This window comes from Cydia amplana, chromosome 9, assembly GCF_948474715.1.
Source record: "Cydia amplana chromosome 9, ilCydAmpl1.1, whole genome shotgun sequence".
Taxonomy (NCBI): Eukaryota; Metazoa; Arthropoda; class Insecta; order Lepidoptera; family Tortricidae; genus Cydia; species Cydia amplana.
Window position 1 is genome coordinate 16812984 of NC_086077.1, and position 20881 is coordinate 16833864.

The following is a 20881-nucleotide window of genomic DNA, read 5'->3' on the forward strand; positions in this document are numbered from 1 at the left end:
CTCTTTAATTAATCTACAGCTTCGTCTCTGTTACTAACAATTATTTTCATCGGTTATTAGGATTTTCCCAAACATTCATCTTGCATCTCTTTCCTTAATGTAGCAAACGAAAGTAACGCAACCACACTACGCAAACACAAACTATAATTTACAGGGGGTGTGAATCAAGTTAAAATCGCTATCGTTTGTTTGTTCATTACTTTTGTTAATGATGGCAACTAACTGATGCAAGTTATTTTTTTCAACATTTTGGAATTATAAAAGAAACTGATAAAAAAATAAACAAAAGAATAAATAGCTTTTAAATCTTTTTAAGTTTTGTTTTCATGCAACAACTAAGTTTTTATTTTATTTAGGGTGGTATACTAATCAACAATTCCGTTTGTGATACTTTCAAGGCCCTTTAACGGGGAGTTTTATTTTTAATAGCGGTATCACTAAATGAGTGAACGAACCGAACGAACTTAACCAACGAATATTGAATGAACGAATTTTCGGCTGGAGGGGCGCAACCGGTCGTCCACCTCGTCTCGTTCACATTCGAATCAATCTCGCTCGCTCGCTCGCGGGGAGCGCCGTGACTTTTTTATATTTGCCGCAAACTAATCGACCGTTCCGATCGAGTCGCGGCAGTCGCGTCCCGAAACAAAGGATTCCCTTCAAAAACATGTAAATTGTGACACAAAGCACTCATATAATACAGTCAAGTGTTCCAAAAGTCGTTAACAAGTAGATTTGGGGCTGTAAATCGTCTTCCCATCATCGGAACGGGGCGTTCGATACCGATATCGACCTAGTGCGCTAGTGTTTATGTTTAGTAAAGTGGGTATCTTTCGGTGTTTGTTTTGCAAACATTGAGATAAAAGTATCACCAGTTAGTTGTTCGGTTATGTAGTGTTGTGGGGCCGAAGATGTCAGTGAGGATGTGGGTGTTGTTGGCGTTGGTGGCGCTGGCGGGTGCCGAGAAGCCCGCCGGGGAGTCTTTCCTGAGCGACATCAGCCGCACGCTGCGCTCGGAGATGGACAACGTGCTGAAAATGGCGGATGTGGTGTACTCCCGGCTTGACATCAACACGACGTACGTGGCCAGCGTGGAGTTCGATATGAGGGCCATGGGGCCGCTCTACAACCACACGGGGCTCGTCATCGACGCCATCGCGAACAAGCAGGCCTACCCTGAAGGTAAGTGTTTCAACAGGCTGAAGTCTAGCAGTCTTGCATCATTAAATGCCTTGGAGACAAAGCAGCTTTGGAATTCCTTTAGTTGGGCAGTAGTTATTTATTTAGATTCAAGTAGTCATTGTTATTGTGAATAATATTAAACACCTTATGAATGCCTTTACAGGCATTCAGGTAATGTACCTATACAGGTACATTCCAAATGAAATCATAATAAATCATGGTAAGTCAGATTTGTAACACATTCCTTTTGCCAAACTTCATAAGCTTTTATGTCCTGTCTTGGGTTAGTGGGATGGTGCAAGTGGCACTTAACTAATATCTTAGAGCGGGTTTAAGCAGTTAAACCGTTAACCCAGTGTCAAATTGTATTGGCAGCCATGGTAACTCCAGGTTTAACCGGTTAACCCCAGATTAGTGGAATTCTGCAAGTGGCACTATGAACAACTTTTCTACAGGATATTTGGCACCTAAAAATTTCAAAAATGAATACTCAAAGTTGTGAAATGCATCCTTGCTTTGTATACAATAAAATTATAGCCAATTATAGTGACTGGGTCGGTAAATTGCTTATTTCTAGCATTAGGGGATTATTTGCATAATTTACGATTATGCGCAGTTGCACTTTGACTGCGCTTCTTGGATGGCTGCATTGGGGGTAACTTTCACTCCTGCAACATCATATTGCAACAAAGTTGAGACCTACTGACACATAATTTTATTTTATTTTGGAATCAAGTAAATGTATGAAAATTATTTTGGATAATTTCTTTGGAACAAGTTTAATAAAAAGTATTCATTCTGTTAGATTACCATTATTAGGAAGGCACCAAATTGACTGAGAAACATAAATAAATTATAAAATAATGAAATCATTGGTGGAATATCAAATTATTTCACACATGGAGTGTGAAATAACAACAATGAAAAACATTTCCAAATAGTGGGTAAATCCAAAGATCACCCATAATTCTTTGGACTTACCCACCATTTGGTAGTGTTTCGGTATTACCTGAATACATCTTAGGTATTTTTTATGCATTCAATCGGCTTGTGAGTGTCAAAGGTGAGTGTTGAAACATTCATTTAACCCATGGAGCGCCCCAGAATTACTGTAGTATGGAACTCCTATACTAGTTCCCGGCACACGTGTCTTGGTAGGGCGCTCCACGGGTTAAGTTGTTACATTTCTATAATATTCATGGGCCATAGGTACTTTAAATGCAGTGCACAGGAGGGTACATTTCCACATAATAGACTACAATGATGTTTGTAACATTCAAACACCATGGATCATTAACCAGCCAACGTCCAAGACATGGGAACCGTAGCTATAATTATAATTTTATTATAATGCCTAGATTTTCTTGACGAATTACAGGAACATGTCAGAAGTCTACAAATGTAATTCTTTTATAATAAACTTGTATTACAAGTTGCACACTTTCATGAGACTGGTCCCAGATATCATTAGCATACTTTGGTTGTGGAACTTTAAGAAAATTACTGCACCAATCGATTTTAATTATGCTTAATTAATACATAATTATTAATTACCTACCGAAAAATTATTTATGATCATGATTGGGAGCTCAAGATTTGGTTATTCTTTGAATTATTTTTGACCGAGCGTGAGCAAAAGATGCCCTTTTCAGCTTGAACAAACGAAACAATCGTAATCTTTTCGGGACCGCCTACACCGACAATGCAAAACAGGAGACAAGTGTACAGAATAGCAGGGGGTCGGCGGATGTACGCAAATAGCGATCACCGCGACATGAGAGTATCTCATCACACATGCATTCAACCGTTCCACCGATGCAGAGTTATGTGCTATAGGTATGTATGCACTTACTAACACACGCTTCGACCATTGGTAGACCTTATGGCATTGAAATAGGGTTCATGGATTATCGGTTATAACTGCGCTGACTTCTCTTCTATACTGAAATAAATGTCATACTAAAGAAACCGTACAAGTGCGAGTCGGACTCGCCCATCGAGGGTTCCGTAATTTTTAGTACCTATTTGTTGTTATAGTGGCATCATCGGTGAAAATTTCAACTGCCGTCGAAGGCTTTTAGCTATTATGAATCATAATTTTATGATGGTGGACGGAGTACGGCAAAAATCCCTGAGGGGATTTCTGTTATGTCAATAATGTTAGTAAAAGTAAGATTATGTAAGATGACTTATCTTTTTTTTTATTGTACTATTATGTACACTGCTTAACCCTTATCTGCTGCCTTAAGATGGTTAAACTTGTCTCACTTATCTAAATTATCTCGCAAAAGATAAAATGACACTGAATTTAGTTTCATTCCTACACAGTCGTTACGAGTACATGCCCACAGTAATAGATTTTTCCCATTTGTTAAATTAAGTTTGAATGTGTAGGAGGGCCACCGCCACCGCGCCCCCGTTTGGAACAATTTTTATGGGTTTCTGTCTGTGATAATTATTAGCTTTCCACGCATTCGATTTACTAGATTTATTAGGAAGTTTTATTCGTAATCACAGACAAAGAAAATAAACTAATAAAAACACTTAAAATAAAACCTTATAAATAAAAAATTTGGCCTAGGTCGTGGTCGCTCGGTAGGGTACCCAGAAGGCTGGCCGCATTGCCCCGCTGGATGGCAATGCTGATACGCTGGGCAAAATATTGGCCAGCCCTCTGGTCACCAGAAGCCTCTATAAGGCGCTTTGACAGCTCCTTATAGAGGCTACGCGCGCTAGGTCCCCACGGCCCCAGGGTTTCCACTCCAAACGCCGCAAATATGTAGCTACTACCTAGTGTCGCATATTTGCGACGTTTGGAGCTTTCGGCTGAGGATGCGGCCGCACCAGCGCCAACTTTGGTGCTTGGAATATGGGACGGCGCCAGGGTATCTACGCAGGTAGCGTCCCAGACAAGTGGCCGACCCATACTCCAAGGCACTAGCGTCATTCCGTCAGGCCTCTTGCCATCGGCCCTGGCCAGCCCGTTGGGCTCGAGGACCGACGGTACCTTGGCACTGACAAGGGCCCTTCGGATGACGTCGTTGAGGCTGGCGTGGCGAGGGATCCTTCCAGCGCGACGGCTGCATGAGAGGCCGTGGTGGCCCAGATTATCCACCATAATTCCGCATTGGCACCGGTGGGGCATGTTTGTTGATGCCCCTATTCTAAGACATGTGGCCAATCGGAATGTTGTATTGTCCAACAATGTGCCCACCGTTGTGGATGGAAGTGCCTGCAACCACAGACCCGACTCCCATTCCGCAGCGGCAAGAAGACGAGCTCGATCTGACGGACTAAGTGCCGTATCTAGGAGACGGTTCCCAGTTAGACGACAGAGAGGCTCGTCCCACTGCCTCTGCGAACATGGGTTGACAGGCGGGTCTGTGTTAGGACATGATAAAGACCATACGTTCTTGGCCTCGGTACAGTGCGAAGCCTCCAGGACCCCAAGGGAAGGGGCTAAAATTTTCCCGATAAGGTTTTGAGCACCGTGTACCGAGGCCAAGAAAGCGGGTAGCGCCACGCTGGAAATTTTGCGGATGCCCAGGCCACCCAACCTAATGGGTAGGCTAGCCTGGGTCCATATTCTTTCGTCAAAAGAAATGTTCAAAATGGTGGTGAGAGTTTCTAAAACTAAATTGTCCAAATATGAGATCAAAGACGGGTGTTTCCAAAGGTGTGATCCGCGAAGAATGTATGTGAATTTTGGGACAAATAGACAATGTTTTATGATACAATATGCCGAATGTATATTAATTTTGATCAGTCGATGTGATGATGCCTTAAAATTTTGAATTTTTGTATCTATAAAATTTTCAAATGATTGGTCCAAGATGGGGCATCCAAGGAGGTGAAGTGCTTCTTTTTTAATAATTATGATTCCAGGAGCTTGTTGTTCGAACTGTGCAATTGTGTGTTCTTTGTTTGGACAGGAGTCTGTAACGTAAAGTTCGCATTTTGCAAAGTTAAGGGATAAACCAATAGCTGTGAGATCTGTTTTTAATTTTTCCAAATCACCGAGAACTGAAATAGCTTCACCACCAAGGGTCCCGTCATCTAGATACCAAATATTAAATTTTGAATTTAGGTTTTTGATTATGGGATGGATGGCGAGACTGAAAATTGCTGGACCGAGCGGGTCGCCTTGTTGACAACCTACGGAAGAATCCAAAAGATTAGGAAGTTACTTATGATTTACCAAATTATACGAGGGTGCTTACGCTATTGGCAATTCCTGACGATAAAGAAAAGGTCGTAGAAAAGCGAGGAATGCGTATGGAGTAGTAGAGTGTAGAACTGTATAGCAACACATGTTTCTGGAGTAAAACGGTTCATGGAGCCTCATTTCGAAGTAAAAAGATGGCTGCTAAGCGATGGGCAACAAAAGCTAAAAAACCCTGGTTGGTCAGAGGTTCCGAAGAATATAACACGTGCGAGTCCGACTCGCCCACCGAGGCTTCCGTACTTTTTAGGGTTCCGTACCCAAGGGGTAAAAACGGGACCCTATTACTAAGGCTCCGCTGTCCGTCCGTCCGTCCGTCCGTCCGTCTGTCTGTCACCAGGCTGTATCTCACGAACCGTGATAGCTAGAAAGTTGAAATTTTCACAGATGATGTATTTCTGTTGCCGCTATAACAACAAATACTAAAAACAGAATAAAATAAAGATTTAAGTGGGGCTCCCATACAACAAACGTGATTTTTGACCGAAGTTAAGCAACGTCGGGCGGGGTCAGTACTTGGATGGGTGACCGTTTTTTTGCTTGTTTTGCTCTATTTTTTGTTGATGGTGCGGAACCCTCCGTGCGCGAGTCCGACTCGCACTTGGCCGGTTTTTAGTATTTGTTGTTATAGCGGCAGAACAAAAATACATCTGTGAAAATTTTAACTGTCTAGCTATCACGGTTCACGAGATACAGCCTGGTGACAGACAGACAGACGGACGGACAGACAGACAAACAGACGGACGGACAGCGGAGTCTTAGTAATAGGGTCCCGTTTTTACCCTTTGGGTACAGAACCCTAACGATAGGCCTACGTATTGTGTATTTATTCATAATTGCTATTGCGTAGGTTGCACGCTTTGACCTGAAGGACCCAAAGGTTAGAGAAAGCATACACAACTTGTATCAAGTCGCAGTAACATCGAAGTAATCGTGTACGCGTAGTCTGACTCGTGCTATTTTCATTACCCATACTGATTACATTATCACTCGCTTCCTTTCCACTATGAGTGGCTTTACCTAATTGTTTACCTACAAATTACGTTTTAATGAGGCTTAGTCAATCCAAACTATCCAAAGTGGTGTTTATAAGTTTATTATCATTATACAATAGTCAATAACACACGTCAAACTCGTTTCTAGAATGATCTTGTAGGTAGATGTCCTAAAAGTTCTGAAATCAGTCAGATCATCTAACCTGTTATCACGACGGATCTGCGGAAAATAACGACCCAATTGTCATCAACTGGGGCCCATTGAACCAATTCTCGCCATTGGGGCCAATTCTTGAACGGTTATTAGTCTAATATTATTAGTGTGTTGCCATGGTAACCCATACGACTTGAGAGTTCGTGGACTAATAATTAGTCGAATACCGTTCGAGAAATGGGCATGCTATGGGCGGTCTATATATAATACTCCTATCCCGATGTCATTTTAAGATGGAATTGTTATGTTCCAAAATCGAAACTGCAAAAATGACTCTGGGCTCTGGGATGGCCACGACATTGCGCGTCTGGCTTCGGCTAAGGCGACAACCATAGGTCCGAAAGGTCCGATCGCTGTGTCTCGCTCTAGCCTATGGTTGTCGTGGCCAGGCCGTTAGGGATTCATTCCTCTCGCTGTGCTGACACTGCTGAAAGGCTGGCAAAGCTGTACTGTAAAGTGTAAGTTGCAAAAGGCGCGCACGCACGGGAGCCGGGCGCAGGCGCAGCGCAGGGCGCATGTCGCGGCCGACGACCCGTCTGCTATCGCGACCTTAGGGCTGCCACTGCATCTAAGCTACTTATCACGTATTATAAGATCGATTCAAGCTGGCGCGGACTTTAAGAATTACCAGCACAACAGACACATTTTGATGATATGGAGAAATAGCTAGAATAGAGAAAAATACTTCCGAAGCGGGATAACAGTCTCATAAAATTTGTTGCCAAAAAACACTCAAGTTAACAACGGATTACAGAATACACAAAGCATTGCAATGACCTGCCTACACTGTCCGTTGCCATGAAATATTTTATGAACATTTTTTTTTAATTACCACGCATGAACTAATAGGATGTTTGCTGTGATTGCTTGCATTCTACTTCAAAATTCTTTGTGTTGTTGGCTTATGAGTTTCCTCTACGCTTCCTCTTACAAACTTCACATGTTACAGTTGATTGTAAATAAACACATCTATGAAAACCTTATCTGCTTATGACGAAGCAGAACCAATTCCAACTATAAAATGATATCGACAAATTGATAAGTTATCCCGGCGTATACATGGCTTTATCAACAATTATCGAACTTGATACCAAAATCGATAAGATCCATTATTTATGCTATAATGATTGCATGCTTTGTTATGCTATATGGTTGAGTTATTTACTGTCAGATTACGCAAAATAGCTTGTTATGATTAATCTTTATGAATCAGTCAACAGTCGGAAATTCCAAATGAAGTTTCATTATAGAAAAGGAACACGAAAAAATAAATTAATTAAAAATTAAAAAACACGACTGCAGTTTATAAGCGAACTGAAAAGCTAAAAATAATTTTTAGTTATGTTAGGTACTCAACTTAATGAATGTAAAATATAATATATAGGTAAGTGTTCTGTCAGGGTCGTAAACAGCAAACGGAAAAGTTTAGGCTCATTTAGGATCGTGACTGTACCTGCATATTTTATTTCGATTGCAGTCGGGGACCTTGATATATTGAATTTTTCCCATTCACAGGTCCCCGACTGCATCGAAATAAAATATAGAGGTACAGTCACAATCCTAAATGAGCCTAAACTTTTCCGTTTGCTGTTTACGACCCTGACAGAACACTTACCTATATATTATATTTTACATTCATTAAGTTGAGTACCTAACATAACTAAAAATTATTTTTAGCTTTTCAGTTCGCTTATAAACTGCAGTCGTGTTTTTTAATTTTTAATTAATTTATTTTATTTTATACATTTTAGTGACCATACAAACCAACCACATTTTTTATATGATTTAAGGCACTTAAGTTGCTTCAAGGAGCTTTCATCATGTTAATATTTGATATGTTAGCATAAAACGTGCTTAAAAACCTAAATAGGTCGGACCCAAAAACCAGACGTATTGAAAAGTGCTTTGGCTTAATATCTCTGCAACTACATAATTATTTCCCATTAGTTGGCTTTTGGCCTTCGCAATTAAGATACTCAGGGAAGCTGCAGAAAGCATGCACCTTTCTTACGTTCCGGGCCTTCGGCCCTACGCGAAGCTCGGCCTTCGGCCTTTGCAATTAAGAATCTTGGGGAAGCTACAGAAAACGTGCACCTTTCTTACGCTCTGGGCCTTCTGCCCTACGCGAAGGTCGGCCTTCGGCCCTCGCAATTAAGAAACTTGAAAAAGCTGCAGAAAGCGTGCACCATTCTTAGGCTCAGGGCCTTCGGCCCTACGCGAAGCTCGGCCTTCGGCCTTCGCAATTAAGATACTTCGAGCTGCAGAAAACGTGCACCTTTCTTACGCTCCGGGCCTTCGGCCCTAAGCGAAGCTCGGCCTTCGGCCTTCGCAATTAAGATTCTTGGGGAAGCTACAGAAAGCGTGCACCTTTCTTACGCTCTGGGCCTTCGGCCCTACGCGAAGGTCGGCCTTCGGCCTTCGCAATTAAGAAACTTGGAAAAGCTGCAGAAAGCGTGCACCTTTCTTACGCTCCGGGCCTTCGGCCCTACGCGAAGCTCGGCCTTCGGCCTTCGCAATTAAGATACTTCGAGCTGCAGAAAGCGTGCACCTTTCTTACGCTCCGGGCCTTCGGCCCTATGCGAAGCTCGGCATTCGGCCTTCGCAATTAAGATTCTTGGGGAAGCTGCAAAAAACGTGCACCTTTCTTACGCTCCGGGCCTTCGGCCCTACGCGAACCTTCGGCCTTCGCGATAAAAATACTTGGGGAAGCTGCAGAAAGCATGCACCTCTCTTACGCTCCGAGCCTTCGGCCCTACGCGAAGCTCGGCCTTCAGTATTTACAATTAAGAAACTTGGGGAAACTGCAAAAAGCGTGCACCTTTCTTACGCTTCGGGCCTTCGGCCCTACGCGGAGCACGGCCTTCGGCCTTCGCAATTAAGATACTTGGGGAATTTACAGGAAGCACGCACCTTCCTTACGCTTCGGAGCGTCGACCCTATGCGGAGTTCGGCCTTCGGCTTTCGTTACTAAAATACTCGTGGAAGTTGCAGGAAGAGCCCATCTGTCTTAAGCTCCCAGTCTTTGCTTCTCGTAAAATATTGTTTCACAACAGTAGCACGTGTGCTCCGGGATTTGCAAAATTTTTCGTGCAAAATTAAAATCATCATCAAAGACCCGCCTTCTACAGTCATGATAATAGTGTCTTCTATTCAAAGTCTCAAGTTAAATCTTATAATAAACAGCACAATATGTTTATTCAGAGTACCTGAGCATTTCTCAAATAATTTGTACATTTCAATCACATCTTAGATTTCTATAAATATTGGTATGCTGGTAAAGTACATGAAGCTGAACAGTTTCCACCATATTTCCCAAAATGTCCAAGAAAGTTTGTATGAAACATTCCTTTTTTGTTACCAAATGTGTAAGGAAATCTAGTCAATTGTTCAAACCGTTCCTTTCGTATTTGACACTTTCGCAATTGAAAATAACGTAAGCGCCACGTATGACGTTGTCGTATATAGCTGCAAAGAGAAATGTCATTAGCGCGATGTAGAACATTTCGTATTTTCTCTCCAACGATACAATTAAACATATAACTTATATATATTCGTATGATCGCCTTAAAAAATCCTTTCTTTTAATATCCCATTCAATAGATTTAGACAATTCATTTATCTTTGCGTTATACTTATATTTTGTAAAATCTTGTCCTACCAAATGAATAGTTTAAACCATATTTTGTGTACAGTTTTAGAATCGTCTTTCAAAATCCTTTATTTTAATACCCAACTCGATAGGTTTATTGGTTTTATTTTTGTTTCGGTTGCACAATTTGCAGTGCATAATCCGCCATATTGGTTTTGTGATGACGTCACATAGCCTATGTTACTCGGGATGACGTAAGGATTCCAATGATATCTCAAACACCTAAATCGGTTCAGGCACTTAGCTGTTACGGTGTAACAAAGAAACTTACATACCCACATACAAACATGAACCCTGAAAACAATACACTCTTTTTTTGGGGCAGTCGTGTAAAAAATATCAGTTAACACGCCAATTTTGTATACCTTGTAGGTACTCTGTACACTATTTCACTGCTTTTCCTCTTTATACTATAAAAGCAAAAGTTGCCTCAATTTGAAACAGGGTTCGAAATTATCCAGATTATTATAGTCTTTGATAAATATTTGATAATTATCCGATAAATATCCGATAATTATCTCGGGTATGGATGGTGCTATATTTATTTTCTTTGAATTTTTTGATAGTAAAAAAGAATGATCGGGGCGTTTTATATATTTTAGGTTTTAATTTTTAGTTTATTATCAAAGCGATAATTATCAAGATAACTGTCAATGATAATTATCCTTTCGAACCGTGATTTGAAAACATCGATCCGGTTCTCGCCAGCTTACCTATTATATTATATGTCTCTCAAAATAACTGCCTGCTGATGGGTAATATCGTGTATTGAACACAAAGAAAGTGTCTCACGGTAAAAACACGATTGTGCGAACCCTCGCACACAATGGCAGCTCTTTTTCCTCATTGGCCGCATGAATTCGCTCTATTTTTTATTGTTTGCAGACATCGGCCCTTATAAGGCCGCTTGATTCATATGCCAGCCAGCAGGTTACTTTTTAAACCCCCCATCATCATTATTATTTTACAACGCGATGTAAAAAAGGCAGTTTAAATTATCTGCGCAGAATAATTTCTGTGTAATAAAGATTTTATGCGTATTTAACGGCAACGATAGATGTCGAAACGCTGAAATGGAGCGAGTTGGTTTTGCAATCCAAACTGTAAATCGCTTGGTGGGAGAGTTTGCGTGACCTGCATCGGTTTATGGACTTTATGGGATAGGGCTTTGCACACACAGACATGCTTGTCACACTGTTGTACAATAAATTGTGCCCCATGTTCGTTAATGAGGCAATTCAATTAAAGAGCGGCTGGAAAAATAGTTGGTGTTGATCACGAATGGAAGGCAAATCTGCTTAGGTTAAAAAAAAGAATGTCTAACTACACAACATAGGAGGAATAATTATTGAGGCTATTCTAACATTTCAAACTCAAACATGTTCAAAGTTTGATTGCACTGTCTGAGAGTCTTAAGAGGCAAATGCTGCATGACCTATGTTCGTTGTTGAAGTGATTCGGTACTAAATCGGCTTGTGAAACTTGCTTTTGACACCGGTTTGTCCGCTTATAACGTTAATGCACTGGGAAATAAATGGTGACCGGTGTTTTTAGAGGAAAACTAAACAACATATTAAATGCTAATCGAGATCTTTTCGCTATTTAACACAATTCCCTGTCTGTTTGACATTTCTGTTTTCACGTTTGTAGTTGGATACCAGAATATTCAAGAAACAGTTATCTAGGTCCATAATCTAGTGTCCAGGTTATAAGCTTATGCGTGATAAAACGAAGACGGGCAGCCTTCTCTAAGGTCGGTCTAATCGTCTAACTGTGCATCAGCTGTGTAACGGTTTACCCGATCATGAATCTCGGGTAGTACCTTTAAAGGACACAAAACGGCCTCTTCTCCCCTACTTTACGTAGGTTGCCCTGAAAGTTTCGGGAATTGGAAAAAATACGCGTTTAAATGAAATAAAAGTACTTTTATTGTTTTTCAAAGTATTCTCCTTTGTGTTTAATGCACTTTTTCATTCTCTGAAACCAGTTTTCAAAACAGTTATTGAACTCTGAACTGGGGGTTGACGAAATGGCCATTTTATAAGCGTGGACTGCTTCTTCCGCGGTCTGAAAACGCTGACCACGCAACCGATTCTTTATTTTCGGGAAAGTAAAAAAATCGTTGGGACTTAGGTCGGGGCTGTACGGAGGATGGTCCAGTAATTCGACTTTTTCGCCCTTCAGATAGTCGTTTGTTTTCTGAGCAGTATGAGGGCTGGCATTATCATGGTGTAGTATAATACGGCGGTTAGGGTTATTTTTTCGCAGTTCAGCAAAAACAATCGGTAAACAAACGCCTATATACCAATCGGCATTGACAGTTCTTCGATCTTCAAGAGCAATAGTCGCCACGTGACCCGATTTGGAGACAAACGTGGCTACCATTTTTTTGATCGTGCTGCGAGAACGAACAACTTTTGTTGGCTTCGGCTCGTCTTCGTAAACCCATACTCGAGATTGGTTTTTGGATTCAGGCTCATATGCGTAAATCCATGTCTCGTCACCTGACACAATACTAAAAACGGCAGTTGAGCTTCCTCCATTAAATCTTTTTAGGGTTTTGTGGCACCAATTGACACGGACCGTTTTCTGCTCGTCAGATAACAAGTGAGGAATCCACCGGGAAAACAACTTCCGCACGCCCAACTCTTGCTGTAAAATAACTTGTACCTGACTCATTCCAATGCCTAAAGTCTCCTGAATTTCCCGATATGTAACATGCCTATCTTCTTTTATCAGTTGGCGAACAACATCGATGTTTTGATCGGTAACGGCAGTTTTCGGTCGACCCTCACGTACGTCATCCGCAAGAGACACACGGCCACGTTGAAATTCCGAATACCACCTGTATATTGTCGTCTTCGAAGGTGCTTCACTACTAAAAGCAATAGTCAATCGGTCTCCACATTGTTGTTGTGTTAATCCACTTTTAAAGTCATAATAAATCATTGCTCTAAAACTTTCGCGGGACAGCTCCATTTTCACCAGCGACTCAACGACTTTAAAAAACAATTGAAAATAGAACATTGTTTTTTTTTTCTAAGTGGCCAGTGTTTTCGAATAATGAGACTATGCTTGTAACAAAGAGGTATAACACATGTCAAATATACGTTCCTAAGTATGCAATTCCCGAAACTTTCAGGGCAACCTACGTAGTATGTCGTATCTACATTGGGATTTGGATGTATTTAAGACACTGCTTTGGACGTCATGATCTACTACTACTACTAATTTAATTACTAATGTAAACTGACAAAAACCCCATAGTCCGATGGACCCTTTCCGCCGTAGAGTCGTCGTCAGATTTTCCTTGTTCTTCTGTTTTTCCTGGATGTATGGTACAGGAATCCGCGTGACGTCATAATAATTCCAATGATTACCGTTGGCACATGTTACTTGTCTTACTGACGACTGACCTTCTAACTTCCAATCCAAAGACACTACATGTCGTATTCATGTTTGGCTTGAAGTGTTATAGTGTCTTATTTTACTGCAATAAAGTGCCAAAGCATGCATTGATATGATTTATACCGCATGACTATATTACATCGCTATCGCTTCTATTGTTTAGTTCCGCTCTTTGCACGTGTGGTGTACATACTGCAACAGAGCCGTACGGCCTATCGACAGTATCGACTGAGACATTTATATCTCGTCACGGCGATTTAGTAACCAAACATGCATATCAATAGTTTTCAATGTCGCTAGTGCCAGAATGTAGTAGTCCACTTGATGGAGCAGTGGTATAAGTCTCGCAGCTCGCAGTATAGCTGAGCAAAAGCTTGTTGATGTTGTATACTTAAGACATGACTTTTTAAGTGGACATACGAGTTATTGGCTTTTTAGTGAGCGTTTGATGACATATTTAATGCTCTGAATGATTCTTGAAGATCTCAAAAGTCTTCCTAACGGTCCGAGAGATTCCATAGAAAAAAAACTGCTTCTTTGACGTATTCAGAAACTTGGAAGTTGGCGAAAGTTTCTTAATTTGGGGCCCTCTCGTTTTATAGATACAGCAACACTTTTATATCTTGTTAGAAAGTTTATACGTCCTGGTAATAAACTGCTCGTAAAACTGCTGCGAGTCACATTTCTGTCCTACTAGCAAAAAGCTTTTATAAGACATAGTTTTATGGAGACATACATCTTCTTTCCTCTGGACATTATTCATGTTACTCCCAACTGTTCCAAATACAGTTCATGCCGAAAAGGCTCATGTCAAGTTGTAGTCGCAATATTCCTCGTCTCATTGAATTGCAAGAAAAAAGGGACGGTTTGAAAAATGTTCGCGAACAGCAGCTGAACGCCTCCTGCCGAATGCCGAAGTAAACTAACACGCTTAATTGATCACAGGTGGACTTTATGTTCTATGCAGTAAGGTTTATGTACAGTTTGGATGGAACATTAAATAGGGAGCTAGTATTAACGAGCGTTGTAGCATGATTGCGGAAATGGCAGTGGCCGTTAACTTGACTTCAAAGCGGAGTCCTGGAGTTTAGTTTTATTACAATTACCGTTTATTAACTTTTAAGTAGGCACGCTTAGTTTTATTGGCGTTGTCGAAATGCTTCGTCATTTACTGTAGGTGGCGTCAGTTAAATATTACATCGGTCTAATGTGGCTACAGTCTACAAATATCTAGTTTATATAAATTTCTACCCAACGGAAATCATCGCATAAATTGTTTTAATAATTTCTGTGGTTTTATTACGTATTCTTACTATTCTTAGTTACTTGTACCTATTGAAAATATGTATCTGGACAGTCGTGTGATGTTTTAGCCTCTGTTCTAGAACTAACCTTGAGACAGACAAGACAATAACTTCACGACATTATAATAAAGCTAATAGCTTGATAAAAACATTAAACCTTGCGAAAGTTTCCCACGAACGTCGCTCTTATTGCTCTAAACTTCTCAAACTTAGTATATAAGTGCCATATCAACATGTACAACTCAACCTTTCTCAATTACCCTCCACGTTCACATGGGAGTATTCATAACACATTACTGTACTAACAAGAACATGTTGATTATCCGCAGTTGGACCTTATGTCTAAGAAATAAGGTATACAAGTCGTCAGTAACTATGTGAACGATTGTAAACCTGTCAAGGAAACTGTATTATTACCATAATTTTCTTTTAATTACACTTCGGTTATGTTCTCATGCATACATTCATGCTTTTGATTGTAAACAAACCCCTGTAAATAAAATATACCTACTCTTTTCCGGTTTTTATTAACCTTCACATAAATAAAGGTTGTGCATCGTTATGTTTATGACAGCTCCTAAAAGCAAAGCTATTTAGGAACTTGGTGTCTTCATTATATTACGAGCAACGGCCAATGGAGCAGTTTCAAGGATCCCGACGAACTTTATTATGCAAAGTGATGCAGCGACGAACCAGCGCTTACTAATCTGCCATTCTGAATTTCCATAAATCCCCGCTTGGCATTTGCATCATAAGCGCATCGCTCACTTGATGAGTCATGGAATTTAAAAAGGACCAACCTACGCCGATTAAGTGTGCCAGGGCACATGCCCGAACCTCTTTCACTTCACGGTTAGCTACACATGTTCTATGCCTTTTGCGATGTATAGTATATTTGAGCTACCTAGCTTCAAGTCATAAAGAAAGAAAGTTGTAAAGAAGCGAGTTTGCTCAAAAATATCTGAATATGCTCTGATGCATTGAGTTCACTTCATATCCTGAAAACACTACCTTGACTACCTTCTGTCAAACTTTCATAGATACTGTTACTATCTATTAACTGAATTAAAGATGTAGTGCATCAAAGTGATTTGCATTATTATCCATCGTATTTTCATGGAAACGTTACGAACGTGTTTTGCTATTTCAGTCAGTCCCGGTGCAAAAAGCACTGAGGATGACTGAAATAGCATGAAAAATACGAACGTTTCCGAGAAAATACGATGGAAAACAATTATGCAATTACATCTGTAAGTCATTGAGCCGCTTCAAGAATCATTCATTCTAATACGTTCCAAGTCCTGTAATAGCGATTGTAAATATGTTTTCCGTATATTAAACGTGTTAATACTGTTTAATTTAGTACCGCTAAGGCAATTGAGATTCCAATCTAGAGTGTTGCAACGTCACGCCGAAACAACGGTCCAGTTGCAGCAAGATAAACCTCTTTGTGCGTTTGATTGCACTGCATACTTGTCTGGTCATGAACGATGACGCAACGTGACGTTGAGATTTAAGGTCATTAGTCATTTTTGAATAAGGTAGGTGATTTTTTGCTTAGTTTGGCCGATAAAGCGGCTAGATATTATTTAATTGCTGTTGTTTAGATGGCTCACGAATGAAATGCATAAATGAAGAAATTTAATAAAGTAGGAATAATACAAGAAGTCAAGAGTAGATGCAGATAGGCATGGTAATTGGTAACACTCAGTTGCTACACATTTCGTTTAAGTACTTTCTACTCTCAGGATACTCGCAAGTTCCCTGTATTTTGTTACAATACAACAGAAAGAGGTGTCATAAGTCATTCTTGTAATTTGTATCGTCAAGTATCAAATAGTGATCGTTATGATTGGATTGAAAGTTTTGATATTCTATTCTCGCCTCGTTTTGCCTGTCCATCCAGGCAATCAACGGACGTCACTTCCTTAGAACTAATTATCCACTTTCTACTTTCCATGTTCGAAAATTCAAATTCGCATCCATCAATGACGCCGGTTAGTTAATCCTGGAAAACTTTGGACTAATGACAAAGCGCTTTAATTACGCAGAGCCTCTCCAAAGCCAAAGTTGAGTCTTAATTAGTTGGCCAATCATATTTTAGCAAGGATTGCTAGGTTTGCGTCATTTATTTCACCAGGTCCGCTGAGCCCTCTCTGCTTTCGATCATACAATAATATGCATTAAATCAGATGCGCAAGGTTCTAAATCCCATCCTGCAACCGCGCAAGCTTAATTATTTGTGAGATGTCCTGTTTTATTCCGCTCTCCGTGGCAACGTGCAGCGTGTACCCAATCAGCTTTGCTTTCGCTCCGACCCCGGCACGTACGAAAAGATCAACCCGATATTTAAACGCTTTTCGCTTTCACCTGAAGCAGGGAACAAATTCTCACGGCATTTGTTCAGAAATTAAGATACTACGCTGAAGCTACGTGTGAAATACAAGTACAGTCAGCAGCAGAAGTTGCTAAGCTGGCCAGGTGGTCAAAATGATCTTGACGCAACTTTATTGTTAAGAGAACAAGCGCGTGCTAAGGTAATTTTGAATACCTCGCCCGCTTGGCAACAATCCCTTATGATTATGACTGTGTGTTAGCGCCCTGATTCCTGCACTTTTTCGGTCTACACCCTAAGACCGTGCGAAGTGTAGGAGAAAAAGCAGGAAAGCGGACCCTGGTTGGGAGCTGAGATCCGCATCTATAGCGGAGGATGCAACCGGGATAAACGCTAAGATGAGAGAGAGAATCCTGGGAATCCATTGCATTGGCATTGCTACAACTTCTATCATTGTTCACTTGGAAACAGCAAGCAAATTTTTGTACCAAACGATATTTTAAACATATCAATCACCAACTCCAGTACATAAAGGTTAACCTTCACATTATTCTTAAACGATAATTAAATATTGCGTGATTTCTGCATCATCATTGACTCACCGAGTCACCGTGTACGTTAGCAGATCGTGCATTACCCGCTGACGGAGTCAATAGCCGTCCAATTCAGGCCAGTAGGTGTTCAGGCTTCGTGCCAAGGCTGTATGAGAACGGTGCCTATTGTGAACTCGAAAGTTATTTTTGTCATTTGCACATTGTTGGTTGATTTAGCAAAATAGTGTAATGCTATTTTTAGTGTTCCGAACAAAACTTATTTGCTGGCGGAACACTTATGGGATCACTTCGGTCTTGCAAATCAGTTATTTTACCTGTGAATTTGTATTTTATGAACATATCTACACCTACACGAGTGTAAGCGTCAAACAAACAAGGTTAAACATAGCATTAGGCGAATCTAAGAAAAAAATATTGTGTCGTACTTATTTTGGAAACTACTATTATGAAGGGAGTATGGCTTGTGATAATTATTTTTAAAACGTATTTCTCCGTCTCCGTCCTGTTACTTTACTGACTGACTAAAGACTGTCACGAGTCACAAAAAAATCTCATATTCCTAAATAAAATCTTTGTGATTGGTAGCTCTGGTAACGGTAACATTTTTAAAAGCAAACAGAACCAAAAAACTGCATTTTGCCACTAGAAGAACAATCTGTGGGTCGTTATCAATGAATATAAATTAAGGACATCTAGTTTTATGTTTAGAAAGGCCGAGTGAGAGGTGATATAACTGTTCTGTGTCATTCTGTTTTTTACGTGTTCACAAAAACGCGATGACATTGAATTAGGAAAGTTATTATTGTTCGTTTTGCTGGTTTCCCACCTGCTCTCTATATTTTCTAACCACAAAACCGGATCTTAACTTACGAAATACGTTTACCACAATTTTATTATACGTGAAACTGTTTAGAATTATCAGTATTATCACTCTTGCCTGCTTACTTTAATCAACATGAATGTAATCACAATCAATAATTACAGTAATTAAACTCATGATTTACCTTGCATTTAATGTCTTTAGTAGCTATACGATACTATCTTTACGATTAAAACCTTCTTGGAATGAAGCCGTCTTCAATATGTATGTGGGCGGTCGACCTATAATACGAATGAGATAACCACCGTGTTCCTGATTGTACCTATAAGCCTCCACGGGAAATTAATCCGTATCGCCGTGTATTTTAAGGTTTGATTGCCATGAAAGGATGTTTGGAAGTGTCTTTTGTCACGCCAGTACAGTAGAGACAGAGCAAATTGCATCCGTCCGAGTTCAAACAGAGCTACAGCGGATATCAATTAACACAAGTGACCGAAATACTCCACGGCTTTCTAGAGGTTTCCTACGCGTGACATGCAATGAGGGAATTAAGATCATGCGTGGTTGTTTAAGAATCCTTTTTCTCTAGGAAGTTTCTTAAGTGTCTCTTATCTTAATTAAAAAAAAATTCTTACTCGAAGGCAGTATTGCATTAACTATAATAACTATAATAATATATACATTTGACTGATTATCGTAATGCACCTGTCATCCCATTGAGAACTATCAAATAATCCATAAGTACAGTTAGAATGCTTTAGATGTCTAATGGCGACTGGTCTGGCTGGATCGATCGGACATCCTTTTGCTGCATGACATATAGAATTATTTGATCAAATTTAAACTTGAATAGCGGTCAATAGAGTAGAATTTATACCGCCCATACCTAAACCTAAATGGAACAACATGCGGTAAAGGGTTAAAACATTCCAACTTTAAAATAAGACTGAGACGTATTTAAGACTTCCAAGACAGTGTTGTCAAAGCTCTTCCTAAAATTAACTCCTTGTTATTTCATCACCTAAGCAACAACGATCATCCCAACGTGTTGTTTATAGTTCCCTCATGTTTTGATTCCAAACCACGTTACTCCTTCACATGGCTATGTTTGGACACCTGGCTCCGGTTATGAGGCGTTAATTAACTGCCTAAACTGTCTATTATCGTGCCTGTATCCTCGCCACGTCGTAAGTTCGACAACACTATGCATGAACAGGGACGGAAAATATGGAATCTGGAACATCAAAGCAAGGTGACAATTTTCTGTCGACTTTGAGTAAAATAAATATGAGTGTATCACCAGATGAAACGGAAGTTCTTTTTACATGATTACTAAGGCGTATATGTATAAAAGTAGTATTTTTACGGACAGTAATGATTCAAAGCTAATAAACTCAAATTTAAACTACATACTTCCCGGCCTACTACGAACATCAAAATTAGAAATGCCTCTATCGCTCTTGTATAAATAATCAGAATCAGAGTGTTTTTATTTGTGAATTCCAGTGATAGAAAGGCAAATAGATAAACGAACAAAGTGGTTCGACTTATTTGACATGTGCTACTGCATCGTCATTTAATATAATGCCGTGAATGTTTTAGTTAAAATGCAGATAAAACATAATAGGTGTAAGGCTTGACAGCTTAGCTTGAACTGTTCATTTCTTGAAGTTCAATCCGATAGGCATCCATCCTGTTAACGGCAGTAATTTAAATTCCGGAGGCAACTGCGCGACATGCGATGCTTGACGTTATGTCCCTTGTTGATTGTTTAATGCACATTAAGATCCCTCTATCGCTTTTCAAACAGTCCCTGTTGAGCAAATAAACATCTGATTATTATTTGTTACTAATCGTAATCGTTTCGAGGTTTAACGATGTAATTAAAGATTCTTTCCATTTTATGATTATAGTAAATATTCAGTATCTTCGTAGACTGTTCGGTCGTAAATATTGATGACATCCATGAATGCTATATATTATACGATAATATTTCTCTTAATTCGAAGAATTTGTCACATACGCCTGCCCTATGCACTTTTTTTGCATCACCTTTGCAAAATATTGTAACACAACGAAATTTTATTAGAAAGGGTCTTTCTGTTATTTCAAAAATTACAAGTTTTCGCAAAACGACCATGTCTGATAGATGAGATGATAGATGTCAGTGACTCGGCAGTTAAAACAAATAAAAACGT

At 40.0% G+C, this 20881-nt stretch overlaps 1 protein-coding gene across 1 annotated transcript in view; it reads left to right on the forward strand.

Annotated features, from left to right (window-relative positions):
• Nucleotides 1–540: 540 nt before the first annotated feature.
• The window catches only part of LOC134651259 (prominin-like protein), a 96472-nt gene continuing 76131 nt past the window's right edge, over nt 541–20881 (forward strand). The window contains exon 1 of the mRNA XM_063506328.1: nt 541–1182. Within this exon, the coding sequence (XP_063362398.1) occupies nt 912–1182 (271 nt within the window). The 5' untranslated portion in view covers nt 541–911. The remainder of the gene's footprint in view (nt 1183–20881) is intronic.